The sequence below is a fragment of the Rosa chinensis genome, chromosome 2 (assembly GCF_002994745.2).
Source record: "Rosa chinensis cultivar Old Blush chromosome 2, RchiOBHm-V2, whole genome shotgun sequence".
Lineage (NCBI taxonomy): Eukaryota > Viridiplantae > Streptophyta > Magnoliopsida > Rosales > Rosaceae > Rosa > Rosa chinensis.
Genome location: NC_037089.1, coordinates 2,520,001 through 2,539,404, shown reverse-complemented (window position 1 = coordinate 2,539,404; position 19,404 = coordinate 2,520,001). Strand labels below are relative to the sequence as shown.

Below are 19,404 nucleotides of genomic sequence, written 5' to 3'. Positions count from 1 at the left end.
GAAAAATATACAAACAATATCCGAACTTCGACCTATTCTAAACATCAGTACCCGACTATTTAAAACTATCACATTGGTACCTAGAGTTTCTAACCCAAACCAACTTTCATACACACCGTCCATGATGGCGTTAACTAGCTAGCCACGTGGCATATTTTGAGGGGTAATTTTGTCCCATGCCTTAACTTTGTCTGTCTTGCTCGGACATTTCTTTTTTTATTTTCATTTTCTGCTAGTGTCTATATCTTCTTCTGTAGGTTTCTATTCATCGAAATCTCAAAGACCCACTTCCTCCTCCCTTTAAAGCATAAAAGCTTCAGTTTTGTCTTTAGTTATGTGAAATTCTAAATATACAAACCATTCAGCATATAACTCCACAACCCCAATACTCCCATTTGAAACATCATATCTTTGCCACTATCATGTAAATCTGAAATTTGTACATCACCAGATGGATGAACTTCTGAAGCACACTGTTTGGCTCCAAAACCAATTGGCGTGCAAACTGTCTCTTTTGGGCGTGGACGCAGGCGTGCCAGCACCGTGGGGTGCAGTCGTCGGGGTAGTCCCTTGACCTGACTTCTTCTTCAAGCGTTGTGGACGAGGAGAGCACCAACCTCGCCATAAGGTTCTTCTCTTGCCTTTCGGAAAAGGACTTCTTTGCCTTACTCGGGTAAGGGCTTTGGTTGTGGTCTCTTCGCGTTCACCGTATCGATACTTACTATTGTAGACTAAGCAGAGCAATCACTGGGAAGTTGTGAGAAAGCACGGGTTCTGCTAAAGCGTGACTTTGGCTTCGCCGGGTTGCGAAGGCGTTACCCTTACTTAGCTGGTTGTATCGGTGGCAGTCGGCTCGCGGAGAGACTAGGACTGGCGCGAGGTCACCGGGTTTCAACAAGGTTGAAGGTTTGCTCCGGGGAGGCTTTGTAATCGCTGGGATTGATTGATTGGAGAGAGGTCCGTGCTTTGCCGCTTAACCCTGTATTTATACCTGCTCCTTGCCTTAGAAGGATTATTAATTGAAGTTTCCTATTCAATCTCTGCTACTTGACTCCAATAAGGCTTCGTTTTCCCTATGGATTACGGAATGGGCGAAGCTGTAACCCAAACCCAAGCAGGCTTATTTTTGGGCCGTAGGTATCGGCCCGCTGTGCTAAATCCACTAAAGGATCTAGCCAAAATTACTTTTGGGCTCAAACATTGCCCCCCAGGCCCTGAAAGCAGGCCCACGAAGATGTAACTGCTTGAAGGGGACTAAAACGACACGCCGATTGATTAAAGCGATATCATTAATGAGGATGCGTCCTTTCGCTTGCGAAAATGCCTTTCTGTCACATCGTTTCCCTCACAAAATTCCTTTTTCGTTCGCGGGGAAGATGCGTTGATGACTGCGCTCGCCTTGTCTTCAGGGACCTCAATTCCTCGCTGATGGACAATGAACCCTAGAAAATCTCCTGCTTGAACCCCAAAAACACATTTAGTGGGATTCATCTTGAGCTTGTGTAGTCGCATGCGCTCGAATACCTTTCTGAGATCTGCGATGTGGTCACCTTTCTTTCGAGATTTCACAACTACGTAAACCTCTAAAATCTTCCCCAGGATATCATGGAAGATTAGGTTCATGGCTCTCTGATATGTTGCCCCAGCATTCTTCAGTCCAAATGGCATGACCACATATTCAAACATTCCCGCGAACCCGGGACACCGGAACGCGGTTTTATGTCTGTCTTCTTCAGTGACCGGAATTTGGTGATATCCTGCGGTGCCGTCCATGAAGGACAATAATTCATGTCCAGCTACGGCGTCTACTAACATGTCCGCGACCGGCATGGGGTAGACATCTTTAGGTGTAGCAAGATTAAGGTCTCTGTAGTCTACGCAGACCCTTATCTTGCCATTCTTCTTGCGAATAGGCACTATATTAGATAGCCACTAATGGTACTTGGATACCCTGATAATGCCCGATTTATGCATTTTTTCGACTTCCTCCTTGACGAGGACTTGGGTTTCTGAGTTCATTCTTCGCGGCTCTTGTTTCACAGGCCTCTTGTCAGGGAGTGTTGGCAGTTGATGGCAAACCAAGTCCGGTGACAGGCTAGGCATGTCCTCGTACTTCTCCGCGAAGTAGTCTTTGAACTCTAACAATTAGTCAACGAGCCTCTGTTTCTCGTTAGGCTCCAAATAAGTGCTGACAGCCACTTCCATGGGCTCCTCTGCTGTTCCAAGATTGATCTTCTCGGTAGGGTCTCTGACCTTAGGAGGTGTATCATCCAGCGCTGCCGGGGCGAGTTGAATATCAACCTCATCCTCCTGTTCTTGATCGGAGAGCTCTTCATTGACGACCTCTAAGGTCGCGACACGATCGTAGGCCTCTTTTTCCACTAAGTACGATGATAGTCTTTCGTACAGCAAGTGGAAGGCCTCTATCCCTTCCTCTGGAAGGTTGTAATCCATCAATCGTTTAAGGGTTTGGGCACAGCGTGGCCAGGCCTTTCCAAGCCTTCTTTTGCGAGCGTAAGCCCCTACTGTGCCAATTCAGAGGCCGTCACCCCTGTGGGGCGGCCCTTGTCATCGATGCCACTGACCTGTAATGGAGTGATAGGCTCCAGATAGTACCTGGCATCTACGTAATTCGCTGAAACAGGGAATGGATGAGGATCTGCTTTAATCACCTCCGCCTTATCGGTCTTCCTATTCCACATAACTAGTTCCTGATGGAGAGTTGACGGAACACAATAACTCCGATGGATCCAGTCTCGACCCAGAATAGCACTGTAGGCCGCATAGCAATCTGTCACAAAGAAAGCATAAACCCCCTCAGCAGGACGCAAGAAAAGTAATCCCAGGGTTTTTGTTACTGTCCCCTCGAAGTTTTTAAGCGTGAGGGACGTAGATTGGATTTTCTCCTTCTTGATTCCAAGCAGGTATATGGTCCTGGTAGTGATGACGTTAACAGCAGCTCCGGTATCCACCATGATCTTGCTAACTTCGATGCCGCCCACTTCTGCTGTTATATATAGAGGTCTCATGTGTTGGACCATAGCAGGCGTTGGCTTGGTGAAACTCATGAAGAATTCTTTGATGTGAGCATCCCTTGTTTCAAAAAGGACAGCTTCTTCCACAGGTGTCGTGACCGCTGACGTGATCTGCAATGGCTGCAAACTACTTTCCTCAGCTTCAACGCAGTCCTGAGCTGCGACTGGCAGTGCATACCGCGCGGGGAGTATGTAAACCATGTTGCAAGATATGTCAGTCATATCCGCCTCCGCCATGTCATCTTCCAGATTAAGCTTGGGTTCGTTGACGGGGACGTCAGTGTTGAATTGCTTAGCCAAGTGATCGACCAACAACTCCTCCGTAAAGCCTTTTACCTCACACTGCTCGTGCTCTTGTATCACCAGTGCCTGCTTGGGTGAGTCTGACCTCGGTTCCGTTGCCGCGCTTACCTCTAGGGGGTTGATCACTACACTCTGAACTCTTTTTGGTCTCTATTGTAAGGTATCGGTAGTCTTCTTGCCCCCCAGTCTCTCAAAAACCGAAGATTTAACTTCTGGTTCTTCGCGAAATAGCCTGCGCCTGACATGTGGTCGCCGAGTCGGCGAATCCTCCTTTCGGGCTGGCTAAGGTGTTCTCCCTTCGGTGATCCTGCAGAAAACACTGGGCTTAGATGCCCCTGTTGCCTGTTTTTGGAGGCTGCGGGGAGCCACTAATGGCTTAGCGGCCAGAGCCTCCATTTCCTTCTGATACTGCTCAGGTGATTTGACCAATTGTGAAGGTTTGATCAGGCTCTGGTCAAGAGCCTCTAGCGCGCGCTTGGCTTCCCCAAACCTGCACTGCAGTTTCCTTTTCCTGGAAGAGCTTATTTCCACCGCCTTCCCTTTTTCCCTAGTGTACCACTTTCCTTCCTTAATGGTGGCAGCTGGAGCAGGTGGGATGTAGGGCTTGGTCAGAATATTCTTGCGCTCGTTCGTGGCCTTCTCCTCTTGTTTCTGATCGACCGCGGCCGCTTTCAGTTTCTTGAATAAATTGGAGTCCTTCGGGGATGGTGGCTTCTCCATTTTCTCTTTTTCTCTTGGGCTAGAAGGTTGATAGTTCCGCGATGGTGAGGCCCACTTAATGGGCTGGAGAGAGCCAAAACGAAATGTCTGCTCGACCTCTTCATGTGACACTTGGATGCCACACTCTTCTTTGCATCGCGAGCATAGGACCACGGGGTGAGGCTTTTCCAACTGGTTTAGCTTTCTGCTTTGCAGGGGTCTCATCCTCGGCAGACTTTCCTTCTCGCCCATTTGTATTCAAATCCAAGGTTGGTTTCCTTTGGTTTTGCTTGGTCCAGTTCACATCGACCATATTGATCCCGGTGTCGGGAAAAAGGTTCAAGTCTACGAGCACTGCCGCCGTTACTGGTGCTTCCACCTGCAAACTGCCATTATTAAGCCACACCTGAATCTGGTCTTTGAGCTTCACACAGTCCGCGGTATTATGATTCCACAGGTTGTGGAATTTGCAGTATTTCTTCCCTTTCAGCTGATCTGGTCGAGGAAAAGGTCCAAAGTCAGTTTTCACCATTTTCGGAGCGATCATCTCGTCCAGAATCTCATGTGCCTTATTGGCATCATAAGTATATGTCGCGAACTCAGGATTGGTGAAGGCCATCGACTTGAGCTTGACAGGCTCCTTGGAAATTTTCAGCTGCTTCAGGGCTGGATTCTTCTTCCCGGTTAGTTCATAAGCAGCGATATCATTCTCTTCTTCCTCATTGTCATCTTGAACCACTTCTTCAATGTGATGATGATAGTAGGGGTCATAAGTAGCCGGCTGGAAGCTCAGGGCCGCTACGGTGCGATGTTTTCCTGGCACATATGTCCCTTTGGACGCATTCTTCCTTGCGTCCGTTTCTCTGAGGAGATGTTCAAAGCTGCCTACCTCTGTGATGAGTTCTCCCATTGACTGGATCAAGCTACCATGTTGCTTCTTTCGTTGACGAGGTTCCAAACCCTTGACCGCCAGTTTGACTAACTCTTTCTCGGGCAGGATGACATTCAGCTTGGCTTTCTGAATTTGGAAGCGCTGAAGATAGGCCATAGCGGACTCCGTAGGCTGCTGGGCCATCTGAGTGAGAGAAGCCAGGTCCACCTCAAGCTTAATAGCTCCAAAAGTTTCTCTGAAAAGTATTTCCATCGCGGGCCAATCCGCCACCGTTCCTGGTCGAAGCTTGGAAAACCATCTAAAGGCAGCTCCGGAAAGAGAAGTACCAAAGATCCTGCATTTGAGGATATCATCATTCTGGTATTGGCTGCATTGTACCCTAAACCTGGCCAAATGGGTTGACGTATCCTCGGTGTCCTCCCTTGAAAAAGTAGAAAATATGATATTCTTATAGCCCCTGGGAAAAGGTGCGAGCATGATATGTGGTGGGAAAGGTCCCTCATAGACCCCATCAAGCTGGGCCCTGGGGTTAGCCAACCTGATCATCTCCTCCACCTTATCACGTCTGACATATTCTAGACCTGGAGGAGGAGGTGGTGTCGCCACAGTCTGGCGAGTAGCTTGCAAAGGTATTGCTTGGTTTACAGTTGCCGGTCCCTCTCCTACATGTACAACGCGGGTTGTAGCTTGTCGCTGAAGAGTCACTGCTGGCATAGGCGCCTCCTTTGACAAGGCTGTTATCTTAATCGGGTTGCCGGTATGGTCAATACCGTAATAGCTTCCTAGCAGCTCTTGGTATACGTTTTCTGCCCCGTCGCTATCATATTGAATGAATGTGGTAGAGCTGGATGTGGTTCCACCAACTTTCGATGCCTGATGCTTCTGCCTGGTGGTCTGTCCATCTGCCAGGGTGGCATTTTCTTTGTTGCCACCGAGAACCAGAGCTTGCTCTTTGCCTTTCTGTGGCGTGGTGACGACAGTTGCAGCCGGTGTAGCGATATTACTGCTAACCTTCTCTCACTGATTAGGCGACACGTACTTGCCAGAGCCAGATGGCTGGCTAATTGAACCGAGGATAGCATTAGGGTCCCCTAAAGCCTTGTTCAACACTTCTCTTGCCTGGTTCAGCTTGGCTCGCTGCATGGCCACCTTGATTGCGAGGTTAGCGCCATCCTTGCGAAGACTCGCCATATCTGATGCAGTCTGCCTGGTTTGGTTCGTGATGGCCTCCATGATCTCTTTTTGGCACTGATTCTACTCACTAGCGATACCCGTGGCATGAGCCCTTACCGCACCTTTAGATTGTGCGATTTGTTGCTTAGTATCTTCAGCATGCCGGGTAATGTGCTGGTCTAGTTCGCGTATGAGCCAGTCTGTTTTCGCGGTTTCCCTTTCGAAATCAGCGGCTATCTTCTTAAGATGCTTTTCAATGTTTTCCATGATGATCGCGAACCTCTCCTCGGAGGTCGCCCCTTCTGGAATAGGCTTCGCGACGAAAGCCTCTCTTCCTCCACTTTCCAACTTATTGGAGACAGCGGTAGTGATAACAGGCACGCTGGCCTGATTGGTAATAACATCCTGACCCTCAGAAGCGGTCGGGTGATTTTCTCCTCGTCCAGTTGACATACCGGATGGTGGGGAATGGTGAGAAAATCTTTGAGTCACTTGTTCTTCAGAAAGACCACGACAGTCTGAGCGAGGATGCTGTCTGTAGCTGGAGGTCTTATGTCTTGAGCAGTTAGCGTAAACCTTTTGGTAGGGGTTTTCTCTTGACTTCCCAATAGTTATGTTCATGAAGAGACACTATAGCAGGTCCTACTAGGTGTGCCAAAATGTTTGGCTCCAAAACCAGTTAGCGTGCAAACTGTCTCTTTTAGGCGCGTGCTCAGGAGTGCCAGCACCGTGGGGTGAGTCGTCGGGGTAGTCCCTTGACCTGACTTCTTCTTCAAGCGTTGTGCACGAGGAGAGCACCAACCTCGCCATAAGGTTCTTCTCTTGCCTTTCGAAAAATGACTTCTCTGCCTTACGCGGGTAAGGGCTTTGGTTGTGGTCTCTTCGCGTTCACCGTATCGATACTTACTGTTGTAGACTAAGCAGAGCAATCACTGGGAAGTTGTGAGAAAGCACGGGTTCTGCTAAAGCGTGACTTTAGCTTCGCCGGGTTGCGAGGGCGTTACCCTTGCTTCGCTGGTTGTATCAGTGGCAGTAGCACTGGCAGTCGGCTCGCGGAGAGACTAGGACTGGAAGTACAGTCGTCGGGTTGATCTGGTGATGCTAACAGTCGGCTCTTGGAAAGACTAGGACTGGCGCGCAGTCATCGGGTTTCAACAAGGTTGAAGGTTTGCTCCGAGGAGGCTTTGTCATCGTTGGGATTGATTGATTGGAGAGAGGTCCGTGCTTTGCCGCTTAACCCTGTATTTATACACCTAGGGTTTCGACTGCTCCTTGCCTTAGAAGGATTATTAATTGAAGTATCCTATTCAATCTCTGCTACTTGACTCCAATAAGGCTTCATTTTCCCTATGGATTACGGAATGGGCGAAGCTGTAACCCAAACCCAAGCAGGCTTATTTTTGGGCCGCAGGTATCGGCCCGCTGTGCTAAATCCACTAAAGGATCTAGCCAAAATTACTTTTGGGCTCAAACACACACAATAAAGACACCTCATTCTTTATGAAGATCTCTCAACAAAAGTATCAAACTCAACCTTCAAATGCTCTAGATTGTCTTACCATAAAGCCCAAATACAGCAAGAAAGGAAAGCCAACATACCACGGCCACCTAAATCAAACTAATGAAGGGGAAAGGAAAGAACACAAAACGGGAATAGAAATTCCATGGTAACAAAACCAAATCCACGAGATTCTCTTTTCCATGGATTGACCACAAGATAGAAAACCAAAACCTTATTATAGTCTTGAGCGATGTATGCACTTGATTGGGTTTACAGGGGCTTGCCTTCTTTTAAAACTAAATGAGCGGCCATTCCCATTCAAGGAACTTGATGACTTTATATCCCAATTCTCATGTTTTTGGAATATAGATGTCAAAAATAACCTGACCGAGAACTGTAATCCTTGGGCATTTATATCCCAAACAGGTGAGTTAAACCTTGGGGAAGGAGATGGGGAGTACCTTAACCTTCTAGAGTACGACATCGTAGCAATTGATGGCATAGACAATACTTCCAAGCAGAAATTCAATCACTAATATTTCTCACCCTCTCTGATTTTCTCTCCTCATTGTTCTGTAATCTCGATCTCTCAGAGAAAGGTTGACATTTGACAAAGATGATAGTTGTGGAGTGGAAGAAAAAGTAAATTGAGTTGAGACAGACGAAATTACCCCAACAAAAGATGAGACGTCCATTGGATAATTAGAGACAAAAGAGACGATGAGAGGAGGAAGAACTGAAGAAGCAATATGCGAGTATGCTTTGGTAGAGGAGACGAATAAGGTTGGGTAACGAAATGACCCAATTACCCATAAGGTTTTGCCACATGACTTACTCTTTAACGTCGTTATGGATGGGGTGAACGATTATCGGGTCGGGATTGAAGCTCTGGGTACTAAAGTTATAGGTTTGAATAATCGGGTACTAATGTTTAGAATGGGCCTATAAGTTCAGGTACTATTTGTATATTTTTCTCCTAAATGGTGGATATGTGTATCTAAAAGTCGAATTAGAACCTAAACAGTGTGACAACACTTCATCTTCCACTCCTAACCTGTCAAAGTTGTCGAAGAACCTAATATTAGAGTCCTCATCTGAGAAGATTGAATGATATAGGACAAATCGCTCTAATAATCTCCGATCAGGATTTGATATGCGCTCTCAGATCTCATCTATTTAGAATTTATGAACGAGACGAACTTCCATAGCTAGTGGATTATCAGATCAATATTTGCACCCCCAACAGACTTCATAGAAGTAATCACCCCTTATGCCAAAACCACAATATTTCCATGAAAAGATATGGTTTGACCTAGAAAAATATATTGTAAATATACAAGATAAAAATTTGAAAACACAAATTCGTTTTCATTTTCAAACATTCACATGGATGACAACAAAACGACATCGTGTCCATGAGGTTATCGAAGCACGGTAAATTGTTCATGAATTGGTTTTGCAAAGCATGCCCAATTTGACAGAAGAGAGCGAGTACTACCTATCTAGCATTATTGGGCGGGTAAGACATAAACCTATTACTCCAGTGGTCGAGGTTGATGTAGACTTTCAGAAAGACCAGCTAAACACCCCCAGGCCCCAGATAATTAACTAACACACTTGACAGGGCACAAAGTCAGCTTCAATGTGTTCAGGACAGCCGCTGCAGAGCGAGCTTCTCTCAATGTCCCAGAAACTGGAAAGTTTTCCATCATTTTATAAATGATGTATCTAAACACCCAATTTGGATCCTCAAACATCTAGTAACGGAACTCATCGGTCGCTTGATATTGATCATGGTGATCTCTCAAAATGTCACGACGAGGAATTCATTTGCGGGCCGGGCGGCCTGTTAAGAAAGCGGTCTCTAGGTTCATAGGTTACAACAAGGTTCATTTGTAGCATAGATTCATCCTTGTTATAAAAATTCTAATCCTTTAAAAAAAAAAAAAAATTCTAATGAATTTTGTCAAATTTCAGAAAACTCCACAAAAATGTCGTAATTGTTTAAGGAAAACTGAAATTCAGAGAAAATCGCTGAGTGTTCTCATTGATAATAAGGGTCTCTTTATATAGAGGATTACAATGCATAGAATTTGAATCATACAAGGAAAGGTAATCATACATTGAATAGGAATCTCTAGATTTTTCTAATTCAACCCTATTACCACTAGGTCAAGTAACCTAGAGTTTGGGCTAGACACATATTCTAGATTTACTTGAACACTCCCCCTTGTGTAGCCCAAAAGTGGTGCTTCTCTTGTTGCCTCGTTAAAAACCTTGTCGAGTAACAAAAACCTTGTGGGACAAAAATAACCTCGATCGATGGGGAAAAGGAGCACAACACACCCTTCACATTTCGAGACCATACATGTTGACATCTACACCTGATGTCTGCATCTCCCCCTGATGACTATGGTCATGGGAGTTCGGATAACTTCCACAAACGATGCTACCAACATGTTCCTCGAAAGTGGAATTTAGACAATGACTTAGTGAGCAAGCTTGCCAGACTGTCCTCAAATTGAACCTAGTTCACTTTGATCTTGAGGAGAGTTTGTTGTTGCTGATTATCCTTGGTGTTGTCACTTTTGGTGTAGCCTTGCTTCATTTGTTCAAAACAAGCAGCATTACCCTAAATGCTCGTAGGCTCATCTGTGGTAGACTTCAAACCACAATTTTTTGAATATGCGTAATTATGAATCAAATCCATGTACATTCACGAACTACTTCGTGAAGAGCAATGATCTCTGCATTTTTCTAAGATATAGCGACTATGGTCTGTTCTGTAGACCTCCAAGATATCACGGTCTTTATCCATGGTGAACACTTAACCAGTTTGGGAATGACCTTTGTGTGGGTCAGAGAGATACCCAACATCAGCAAAACTTTCCAAAACACATGTCGTTTTGGGATGGAGATAGTGGAGGCAGGCTAGTGTTAGCGGCGTTTCTGGTGTGTGATGGGTCTGAATCCATCATCTCTCTGTAGGGATAGAACGAGCCCATATCAATCATACATCTCAAGTACTGAAAGATATCTTTTACACCAATCCAATGACATCGCGTTGGCACAGAGCTATATCTTAGCTAACAAGTTCACTGCAAATGAGATGTCCGGTCTTGTGCATTCAGCTAAGTACAATGATGCACCTATTGTACTCAAGTAAGACATTTCTGCCTCTAGCACATCTTCGTCATCATCCTTCAGACGAAGAGGATCCTTTTCAGGATCAAGACTACAGATGATCATAGGGGTGCTTGCAGTTTTGACCTTGTCAAAGTGCCTAAGCATCTATCAACACGACGCTCAGGTTCCAAACTGAGACATAATCGTGTTCTCCCAAAATTCTTCATCTCAAACTCGGATTTCTAGTGTTCAGCGGTTTCCCTTAACCCTTTAAGGGCTTCCAATGAAGATCATGTCCAACATGAACCGCGATAGAATCCAAAACTTGTTATGGAAACGCGTGGGCATATCCCTTCCCAATCAAGTAGTCATCTTAATGAGTATTTCAACCTCTTTGTAAACACGCTCCGTGGTCTAGAGCCACTTGACTTGGGTAAATGAAGTTCACCATGAACCTTCATGTATATTTCGTATCTAGATCCCTATAGAGATACGTAGTGACCACATTCGTAAGCTATATTAGGTCCATAATTACCTAGTAATTATTCCTCTAATCTTGTACTTTTGCTTAACCTTTGTGTTTATTTATATATATTTATTATTTTTTCCTTATCATGCTAGGAAACAATGGAGAAGCATGGAAATGCACTAAAAACTCAACTTTAGCACATTTTCCTACTCCGGCTAGGAGAAACCGAGCTAGGCAAGGAAGGAGGAGCGGCAGACTGACCAAATGAACTCCGAATAAGTTGAAACTTTTGAGATCCATTCTAGACATCCTAAGGATCATTTGTTATGAGGAGTGTAAGAGTTATTTCGTAGTGGAAGGCATTCAAAAGATCGGTCCAATTTTCTACATTAAAAGATGAAAAATGTAAACCGGACCTGTATGAATTCCGGCAGTATTTCTGGACAAACCACTGTGAAATAAGTTCTGAAATTTTACCAAGATGATCTACACTCATGGTGGAACATTTTTTATGAAGAAGTCAACGGCCAATTCCAAACTCTCAGTGGAGATTTAATTGAAGGAAAAATGAGAAGAAAGTGCGCAAACGGACAAAAAATGAGTCAACGATGGTCAACGCCGGATTCCCGACATTTCTGGCTGAGTTGGCCGACCAAGAACATGTGTGGAGGACACGGAAGAGCTGACTAGGGTTAGAGACTTTAGGTGGGAAGACTTTAGATCTAGATTATTTTGAAATTCAAAATTTGAAAGATGACAAGTGGTCATATTCTTACACCTTACACATTTGTCTTCCATTTATTACCTTGTTCCCCCTACACAATGACCCTTCTACCCTTACTTTTTCTTCTCCACCAAAATATCTATGGGCTTTCTAGGTTATTTCTATGTGGAGTCAAAAACTAGGTCCACATTTTGTGTTTACAAATTTGTCAATCACATCTAGCCCTTCATTCCTTTTGATCTCCACCCTTGATTTGGATTGCCTTGGCCTTTAAATAGCCCTTCCTCTCTCCCCAAAACCGTGCCCCCCCCTTGGCTCTCTCATTTTGGAGCATCAAAATCTATCTTTTCTCTAGTTTTAGGTTAGTTTTTCATACCTTGTACATAGTTCTTTGAGTTAGTGTGAGAAATAGGTGTGTACGCACTTGAGTTTCACCAAAACCGAAGTTACTATACATCTAAATCAATCACAACACTTGCTTTCACACATCCAAGCCTTTGTTCTTCTTTGTTCTTGGGTTTTGTGGATGGGTATGGTGTTTTGGGTTGTAAAACCGAAAATCCCATACCTTGAAGCAATTCTCTCATCATTTGACATCTTTGAGAGCTAGGTGGAAGGTTGGTTAATTCTTCTCATTTTCTCTCCTTCTCTCCTTAGTTTGATGTTCATGGCTTGTATTTGTAATAACGTGTTGTGAGTAGTTGGATTTGAGGTTAGGACTAGCCCTAGCCAACTTAAATGCAAATAATGTAAATTTTCATGCGGTTTGATGTTTATGTATGTTTTGAATCTTTTGGCTACTATACTTTCATGTATCCTAAGTGTGTTTATAGATTTATCACCTAGAAGCATGCTTTAGGAAATTAATGAATCGGAAACATGAACTTGATAAACTCTTGATTTCGTGAGCATGTGTAGCTAAATAGGTGGTGGTTTAGCTTATTCCTACGGGAAGAACTAAGTTTCTTGAATTTCTTACCTTGAAATTAAAGCATGATGTTGTGAGTTTAGGTTGCAGAAGAATTTAGGCTCACTGCACCATAGGCCATTTAGGTTCCGAAAGATTTGGATGGTATAAAGGTTGTGTAATTTAGCTTTGCTTCGGAAGAGATTGTTAAATTGCATGACTAGTTGGTTTCTTGGTAGCTTCATCAAAGCACTAAGGGAAAATTTATCAAAGCATGTTATTACATTAAATATGGGTTACATTTTGTGCATGGGTAAGGTTAGGTGCGATGCCTAAGTCTTTATTCTTCTTATTGATTTAGTCTCTACACTTTTATTGGTTTATTTTATTTTATGTTCCTTAATTTTCTTTATCAAAATTACAAGAGTTTTTCACCTTAGATGGGTCAAAACTTTCATAAACCGGACAGAATGATACCCAACCTTTCAAAGTGACCAAAATGGTACCTGAACTTTCAAAATGTGACCAAATGGATAACTCCGTTAAATTTTCGTCACTTTACCGTTAGTGTAGCCCATGTGCCGCGCATGTGACTCAAAATTAAGGTAAAAAAACCATAATACCCCTAAATCATTGATCTGATATATTTTCACCCTCTCTCATAGTCTACCTCTAATTTTCCCTCCAAATATTCCGGCCAAACATATACTTTTTTTTTCTTCTTCTTCTTCCATTTTTCCCGAGAATAATCATGTACGTATTTTCTATACAATTGAACATGTTTTATGCAAATAATCAAGTTACAATCAATCAAAGATCAATGTTTAATGATATGAGATGAAAGTCGCAAAATTTGTTCAAATGCCATGCACTTAATCCAAATATTCCAATCACATAATACCTTCTGCTAAAATACTATATCGTAGTTCCATATCCCAAAAGCATAACATAGTTTAATAAGTACCAAATACCAAATAATATCCAAACATAATTAATCAAGGCATAATTGTCTGCCACAATAAACATAACAAAATACATTTCAATATGCTGACAAGAAAACCAAAAATTAAGCATAAAATTTTTGCTTAATGTCAGCCAACATTGAAACATCAATTCAGATAAATTTCATCATCTTCAAAAGCTTGCCCATTTTGAGGAAGTTTGACTATGCTCGATAAATTGTGAACTTGGCTGCTGCACATTCTGTGATGATGTACAAGAGGCAATCTCTGTTGCTCGATGCTCTCTTTGTGAAGATGAAGCTTGGGCAGTCCTAGTTGACTTGGTTTCCCCAGCTTCTTTCCTCTTCTTCCATGCCCTCCTTGATGTGATAATTTGTTTCAAGACATTCCTAAGTCCTTTTGGAGCAGTTGTTCTCTTAGCCTACATGTGAGCACCACAAAGCATATATACACATGAATTAACTATTTGATGGATAGATACACATGTAATTGATAAGAGTCAATTAATAAACACATGTATAATACATACATTTATATATATATATATATATATATATATATACAGATCCTATTCAGAGTGGAGCTCCGCTTTGAAATTAACGTGTGAAGTTCGAGTTTTGGGTCACTTTTCGGTCTCATATCCATATCTCAACCGTTCAGTTTTTAGGTGCTAGTGTATAGATCATCTCTGCGAATTTTCAGCCAAACTGATGATCGTTAAGGTATCTAACTCGCTTAAACCAATGGACCGACTGAATATGTCAATCTGAACCGTACTAGCTTTAAGGCAATTATCAATGCCTTAATGATCATCATTTTGGCTGAAAATTTGCAACGACGATCTATACACTAATACCTAAAAACTGAATGGTCGAGATGTAGATACGTGACCGAAAAGTGACCCAAAACTAGAACTTCACACGTTGATTTTCAAAGTGGAGCTCCGCTCTGTATAGGATCTGTGTGTGTGTGTGTATATATATATATATATCCAAAATTCAACACTACTAAAGTACCAAGGCTAGATTAATTGACTGTGAGGAATTCATCAGTGAAACAGACATATACAGAGCAACCCACTAAAATACACAATATGAAAATCATAACCCACCAAACCAAAGATGCAAAAGCACACAAATACCATCAGTTTCACTGTAAAGAACATGATCCATATCAAATAGTGAACATAAAAGGCACAATACTAAACCAAATGAAGGAAAGATTAGATTTTGAAGTGGTGGGTGCCATGCGTACCAAAAACGTCAGAGACAAGAACAATGGCAAGCTCAGTTGTACAAAGGGTAAATATATACACACATATATATATATATATAAATGTGTGTGTGTGTGTATACAAAGGGCAAACCTGCTGCTTCTTTGGTGCTTTGTTGCCCTTAGAGCTTCCTTCATCTTGTTGCTGCATATATACAATCAACATAAATTATATATAATTCGTTTACTTTAGGTATAGATTTTGAAATTGGAAATAAAACGATTATACTTACAGATTGATTCTTAATGGTTGAGCAACCTCTCTTGTTGTGTCCCTTCTGCTTACATATCATGCAGGTCATCTTTGTTCCATAAAGGTTTCTAGACAGCTTGCTTGCATCAGGGGCAGGTGGTGCTTTTCCCTCTCCAGGTTCTTTGATTCTCTTCATTTTAGGCCTCCCTGCTTGTTTCTTGTATGGTGAAGGAGCAATTGGGTAGTCCACCGGCTCCCAATTATCATCTCCAACAATTGGGTAGTTGATAGGATTATATGCATCAAGATAAGTAGAGGGTAACAAATAATTGTCCACAAACAGGCAGGTTCCAGTTTCTTTGCAAATATAGCACATGTTGCATGGACACAAGGAATTCCACTTAATTGTCACCTCCTACATGTGCATGTGTGCATGCCTAAGTTAACAGCATGCTTGTTCCCATACATGCCTCCAGTCACTTGGTACAAAAACTCCCCAGACATGTGTGCTCTATATTCATGAGTTCTTTTGCCAATCTTCTCAATAATTTTTGCAATTCGAGGGCCAACCATATTGGTCCATCTTGTGCCGGCAACCCTTCTGTTAGCCATTCTTGTCATGGAATCCATCCTCATCCCTTCCATCATGGTCAAAATCGGTTTATCCCTATGCCTAACTAGAGAAGCATTCCACGATTCACACAAATTGTTTAGGAGGATGTCACATTTAGAAGTGGTTCTAAAATGTGACCTACTCCACTGTTCTGGTGGCTTGTCTTCAAACCACTTCCTAGCCCTATCTGATTACTTCTCCATTGCTTCCATGTTTCTATTGAACCATATATGTGTGGTGGACCTTGTTGCATTCCATAAAGTCTGCTTGAGTCCTTCACCAGGATGCTTGCACTTGAAATTATTGTACAAATGTTTAACACAATGTCTATGCTCTGCTTCCGGCATCAAATCAGCTATGGCAATCCCTAGGCCTTTTGTTTATCCGTGATAAAAGTATATGACATGAGATTTTCCATCTTCAAATCCCATATGAGATACTCCAAGAACTATTTCCAAGTTTCAGTGTTTTCAACCTCAACCACTGAATAAGCAACCGGAAAATTCCATTATTTGCATCTATGCCCACTGCACAAGTATCTGCCCTGGATGTTGGCCTTTGATATGACAGCCATCGAACCCTATTAGAGGCCTACAACCCTTGATCCATCCCTCCTTGCAAGCAGCTAGGCATATGTACATTCTATGCAATCTTCTAACCTCACCATCCATTTGTGTCTTGATTTCAACAGTTGACCCTGGTGTCATGTTGTAAATAAGATTATTTAAAAGTATTACTTGTATTAAAGAATAGAAGCATAAATGAAATACAAGAACGTAAAAGTTTGCTGCATTCAGAAAATCATGCAGCAGATCTGTCACTTTGAAAAATTATAACTGTTTCTATAAAAATCATTTTCAGAAGATTCCAACTCTGGAATACCACTTGAGATGTCCTCTACATATTCTCAGAAGAGAGCAACTTCAAATTCTATACATAAAATGGAAATAAAAAAACGTAAAAGCGATGCTGTACATGTTTTCAAAAAATCCTGCAGCAGACATGCAACTTTGAAAAATTATAGCTATTTCTATAAAAATCATTTTCAGAAGATTCCAGCTTTGAAATATCGTTTGAGATGACCTCTGCAATTTCTTAGAAGAAAACAACTTCAAATTCTGTACAGAAAAAGGAAATATAATTTCAGTAATGATGCCATACCTGGATTACTCCTTAGCAATTCTTTCCTGTACAATGCAAGCTTATTTTATTGCTGCAAGTAGTGGCCTTCATTCATTCTTTTGGCTACTAGTTTCCCTCTATAGATAGTTTTCACAGAGACATCTAGCTTGTACTTCTTCTGAATTCTGTTTTGAATACCGGTCCTTGACCATTGGGTATCAACCATGAGATCTTCTTGAACTTCTCTAGCAACCCTGTTGCAGTTTAGATGATGGCTTTTTTGAACTACATGACACTTATATATGAGCTTGTCTCAGAGTCATAATGTACATGGTGGGATCCTCCTTGTTGATTCTTGAAGCATAAAGCCAAAAAGAACACCCTCACTGACATCGTACCTTAATCTTAATCTTGCTGTTCTTTTGGAACCACAATCCTCTCTGATAAACAATACAATACTCTCTCACAGCTTCCTTCAAGACTTCTAAATTCACAAAAGCTTGTCCGACACAGAAAGTTGGAGTACCTAAATCAACAGCTCTATTCCAGGCCTTGGGTTTTGGATTCTTAGATGATCTCTTGGGAAGAGGATTACCATCTTCATCCTCTTCTGTTTCAGATCCATCCCAACTAGCAAACTCATCACTATTGTCTTCATCATCAGAGCATACTCCCATAAATCCCATCTCCTCATATTCCTCAATTGTGCTTGGATTTGTGATGTTTTCATCAAAATCTATATCATCATCACCTTTAGTCTGCTCATAGTCACTATCAATATAGAAACAGTCACCAGAGCTTGAATCATCAACCTTCTCATAGGACTTATGCTCTTTGGTTCTAGTATTGTAGGTTTTACCTTGAGGTTTTCTCCCCCTCTTCTTGGTACATTTATGCTCTTTTGGTTCTTCAACGAGCACTGCTTTTCCCTTTTCTTTATAGGTTGCTTTGATGTTTTTAGTAACCCTTTTCTGGAGCATAGAGCTTCTTAGACTTGCACCGCCATCATATTGGTTTCCCACTCTTGGGGTGTAGTTACCTTCATGCCCTTCACCTATTTCATTGACACTTCCTTGCCATTGCTTGTTTGCATTTGACTTGACACATAAACCATCTTTAACTTGACCTACTGCTCCATCACCCAAAACAGCACTATCATTCTCTTTTTCAACCACATCATTGAATATCCTCTTCACTGCATCACCTCAACCGATCTATTAATTCGGTACCAGATGGGCTGCCTCAACAACAATTTCCTCATCTCTCGGCCTCACATCATTCAAGGGATTACACCAGTTAGATGACCTTGGGCAGTCATCATCCATTTCAGCTTCTTTCTTTTTCCTTTTTCCACCACCAGTGATGTAAATGCTAATTTGTCTATTTGTTCTTGGAATCATTTTTGTCATCTCAACAGCATCAGCATCATTTTTTATAGGAACCCAACCCTCACAACTTAATGTTCCTGGAAGCTTGTAATGGTATGAGATAGGCTTCTCTCTATAACCTAATTCCCAAGCAATATTATTGAATTCTACCCATGCCAATTCATCAGCATCCAAGCCATCTAAGTAGCATACTCCACCCAATTTGTTGAACAGTGCTATCTTATATTTCTTTGTCCCATTAGGCATTGAATCAAAGTAACCTCCATGATGAATCTCTATAGTGAAAGACTCATGTTGATATGCAAATCACAAGCAGATCCAACCAATTTTAGGTTTGTATTCAATGTTATCACTACTAAAAAAATATTTAAAAAATAAAAACCCTTTTGTCTTTAGGCTACGAACTCTAAGGCTACTGTGATGGTTTTTGCAGCATGTAACTCCAGCCTATATATACTATGGCACATGGTTGCAATTTTTTGTTATTAAATTCCCAGCTTTCTTTAAAAAAACAAGAACAAAGAACCTATGATCAATTAATATTCATATCAAGCCATATGTGAGCATTGGAAAGCAGGCATCATCCCCACATAAGAATACAAAAATCCCAATAAACAAACAACTAAAGCTATACACGGTCAACCAACTATAATTCAATTACAAAACCAATTTAATAAACCATAGGACCACTCGATAAATTCAAAAACAAAAACCACTTGATAAACACCAAAACCACCTCAGAAGAAACAATTCTAAAAGCCTCATCCCAAATACATTTGTAGACACCCCATGTGCATTGAAGAAAGTAGAATGGTACCCGAGACTTACCCTAAGGAGGTCTTGGTCCAGATTCCCTAAAGAACCTCCACATATTCCCATCCCTGACAATTTTGAATATGAATCTACTTCCTTTTCAGTAAAGACAATGAATCTAGTCAGGTTTTGAAGCTTTTTAAAAAAAAATCCTTGGCTTGGGACCCTTTTTAATCTCACTCTCTGTTTGCGGCTAATGCATTGTAAAGGGA

At 42.1% G+C, this 19,404-nt stretch overlaps 1 protein-coding gene across 1 annotated transcript; it reads right to left on the bottom strand.

Annotated features, from left to right (window-relative positions):
• Positions 1 to 13,731: 13,731 nt before the first annotated feature.
• Positions 13,732 to 15,647, bottom strand: LOC112183866. Its single transcript, XM_024322183.2, has 3 exons — positions 15,297 to 15,647; positions 15,158 to 15,208; positions 13,732 to 14,212 (listed from the first exon to the last, which is right to left on the bottom strand). The coding sequence occupies exons 1-3, from the start codon at positions 15,630 to 15,632 to the stop codon at positions 13,964 to 13,966; spliced, it is 636 nt and encodes a 211-aa protein (XP_024177951.1). The 5' UTR covers positions 15,633 to 15,647; the 3' UTR covers positions 13,732 to 13,963.
• Between the last annotated feature and the right edge of the window lie 3,757 nt (positions 15,648 to 19,404).

Coding starts and splice junctions, on each gene's coding strand:
- LOC112183866 (XM_024322183.2), bottom strand. CDS start 15,632: ATGTGCTATATTTGCAAAGAAACTGGAACCTGCCTGTTTGTGGACAAT. Junction 15,209..15,296: donor CAACCATTAAGAATCAATCT/GTAAGTATAATC, acceptor GTATATATGCAG/CAACAAGATGAAGGAAGCTC. Junction 14,213..15,157: donor AAGCACCAAAGAAGCAGCAG/GTTTGCCCTTTG, acceptor GCTCACATGTAG/GCTAAGAGAACAACTGCTCC.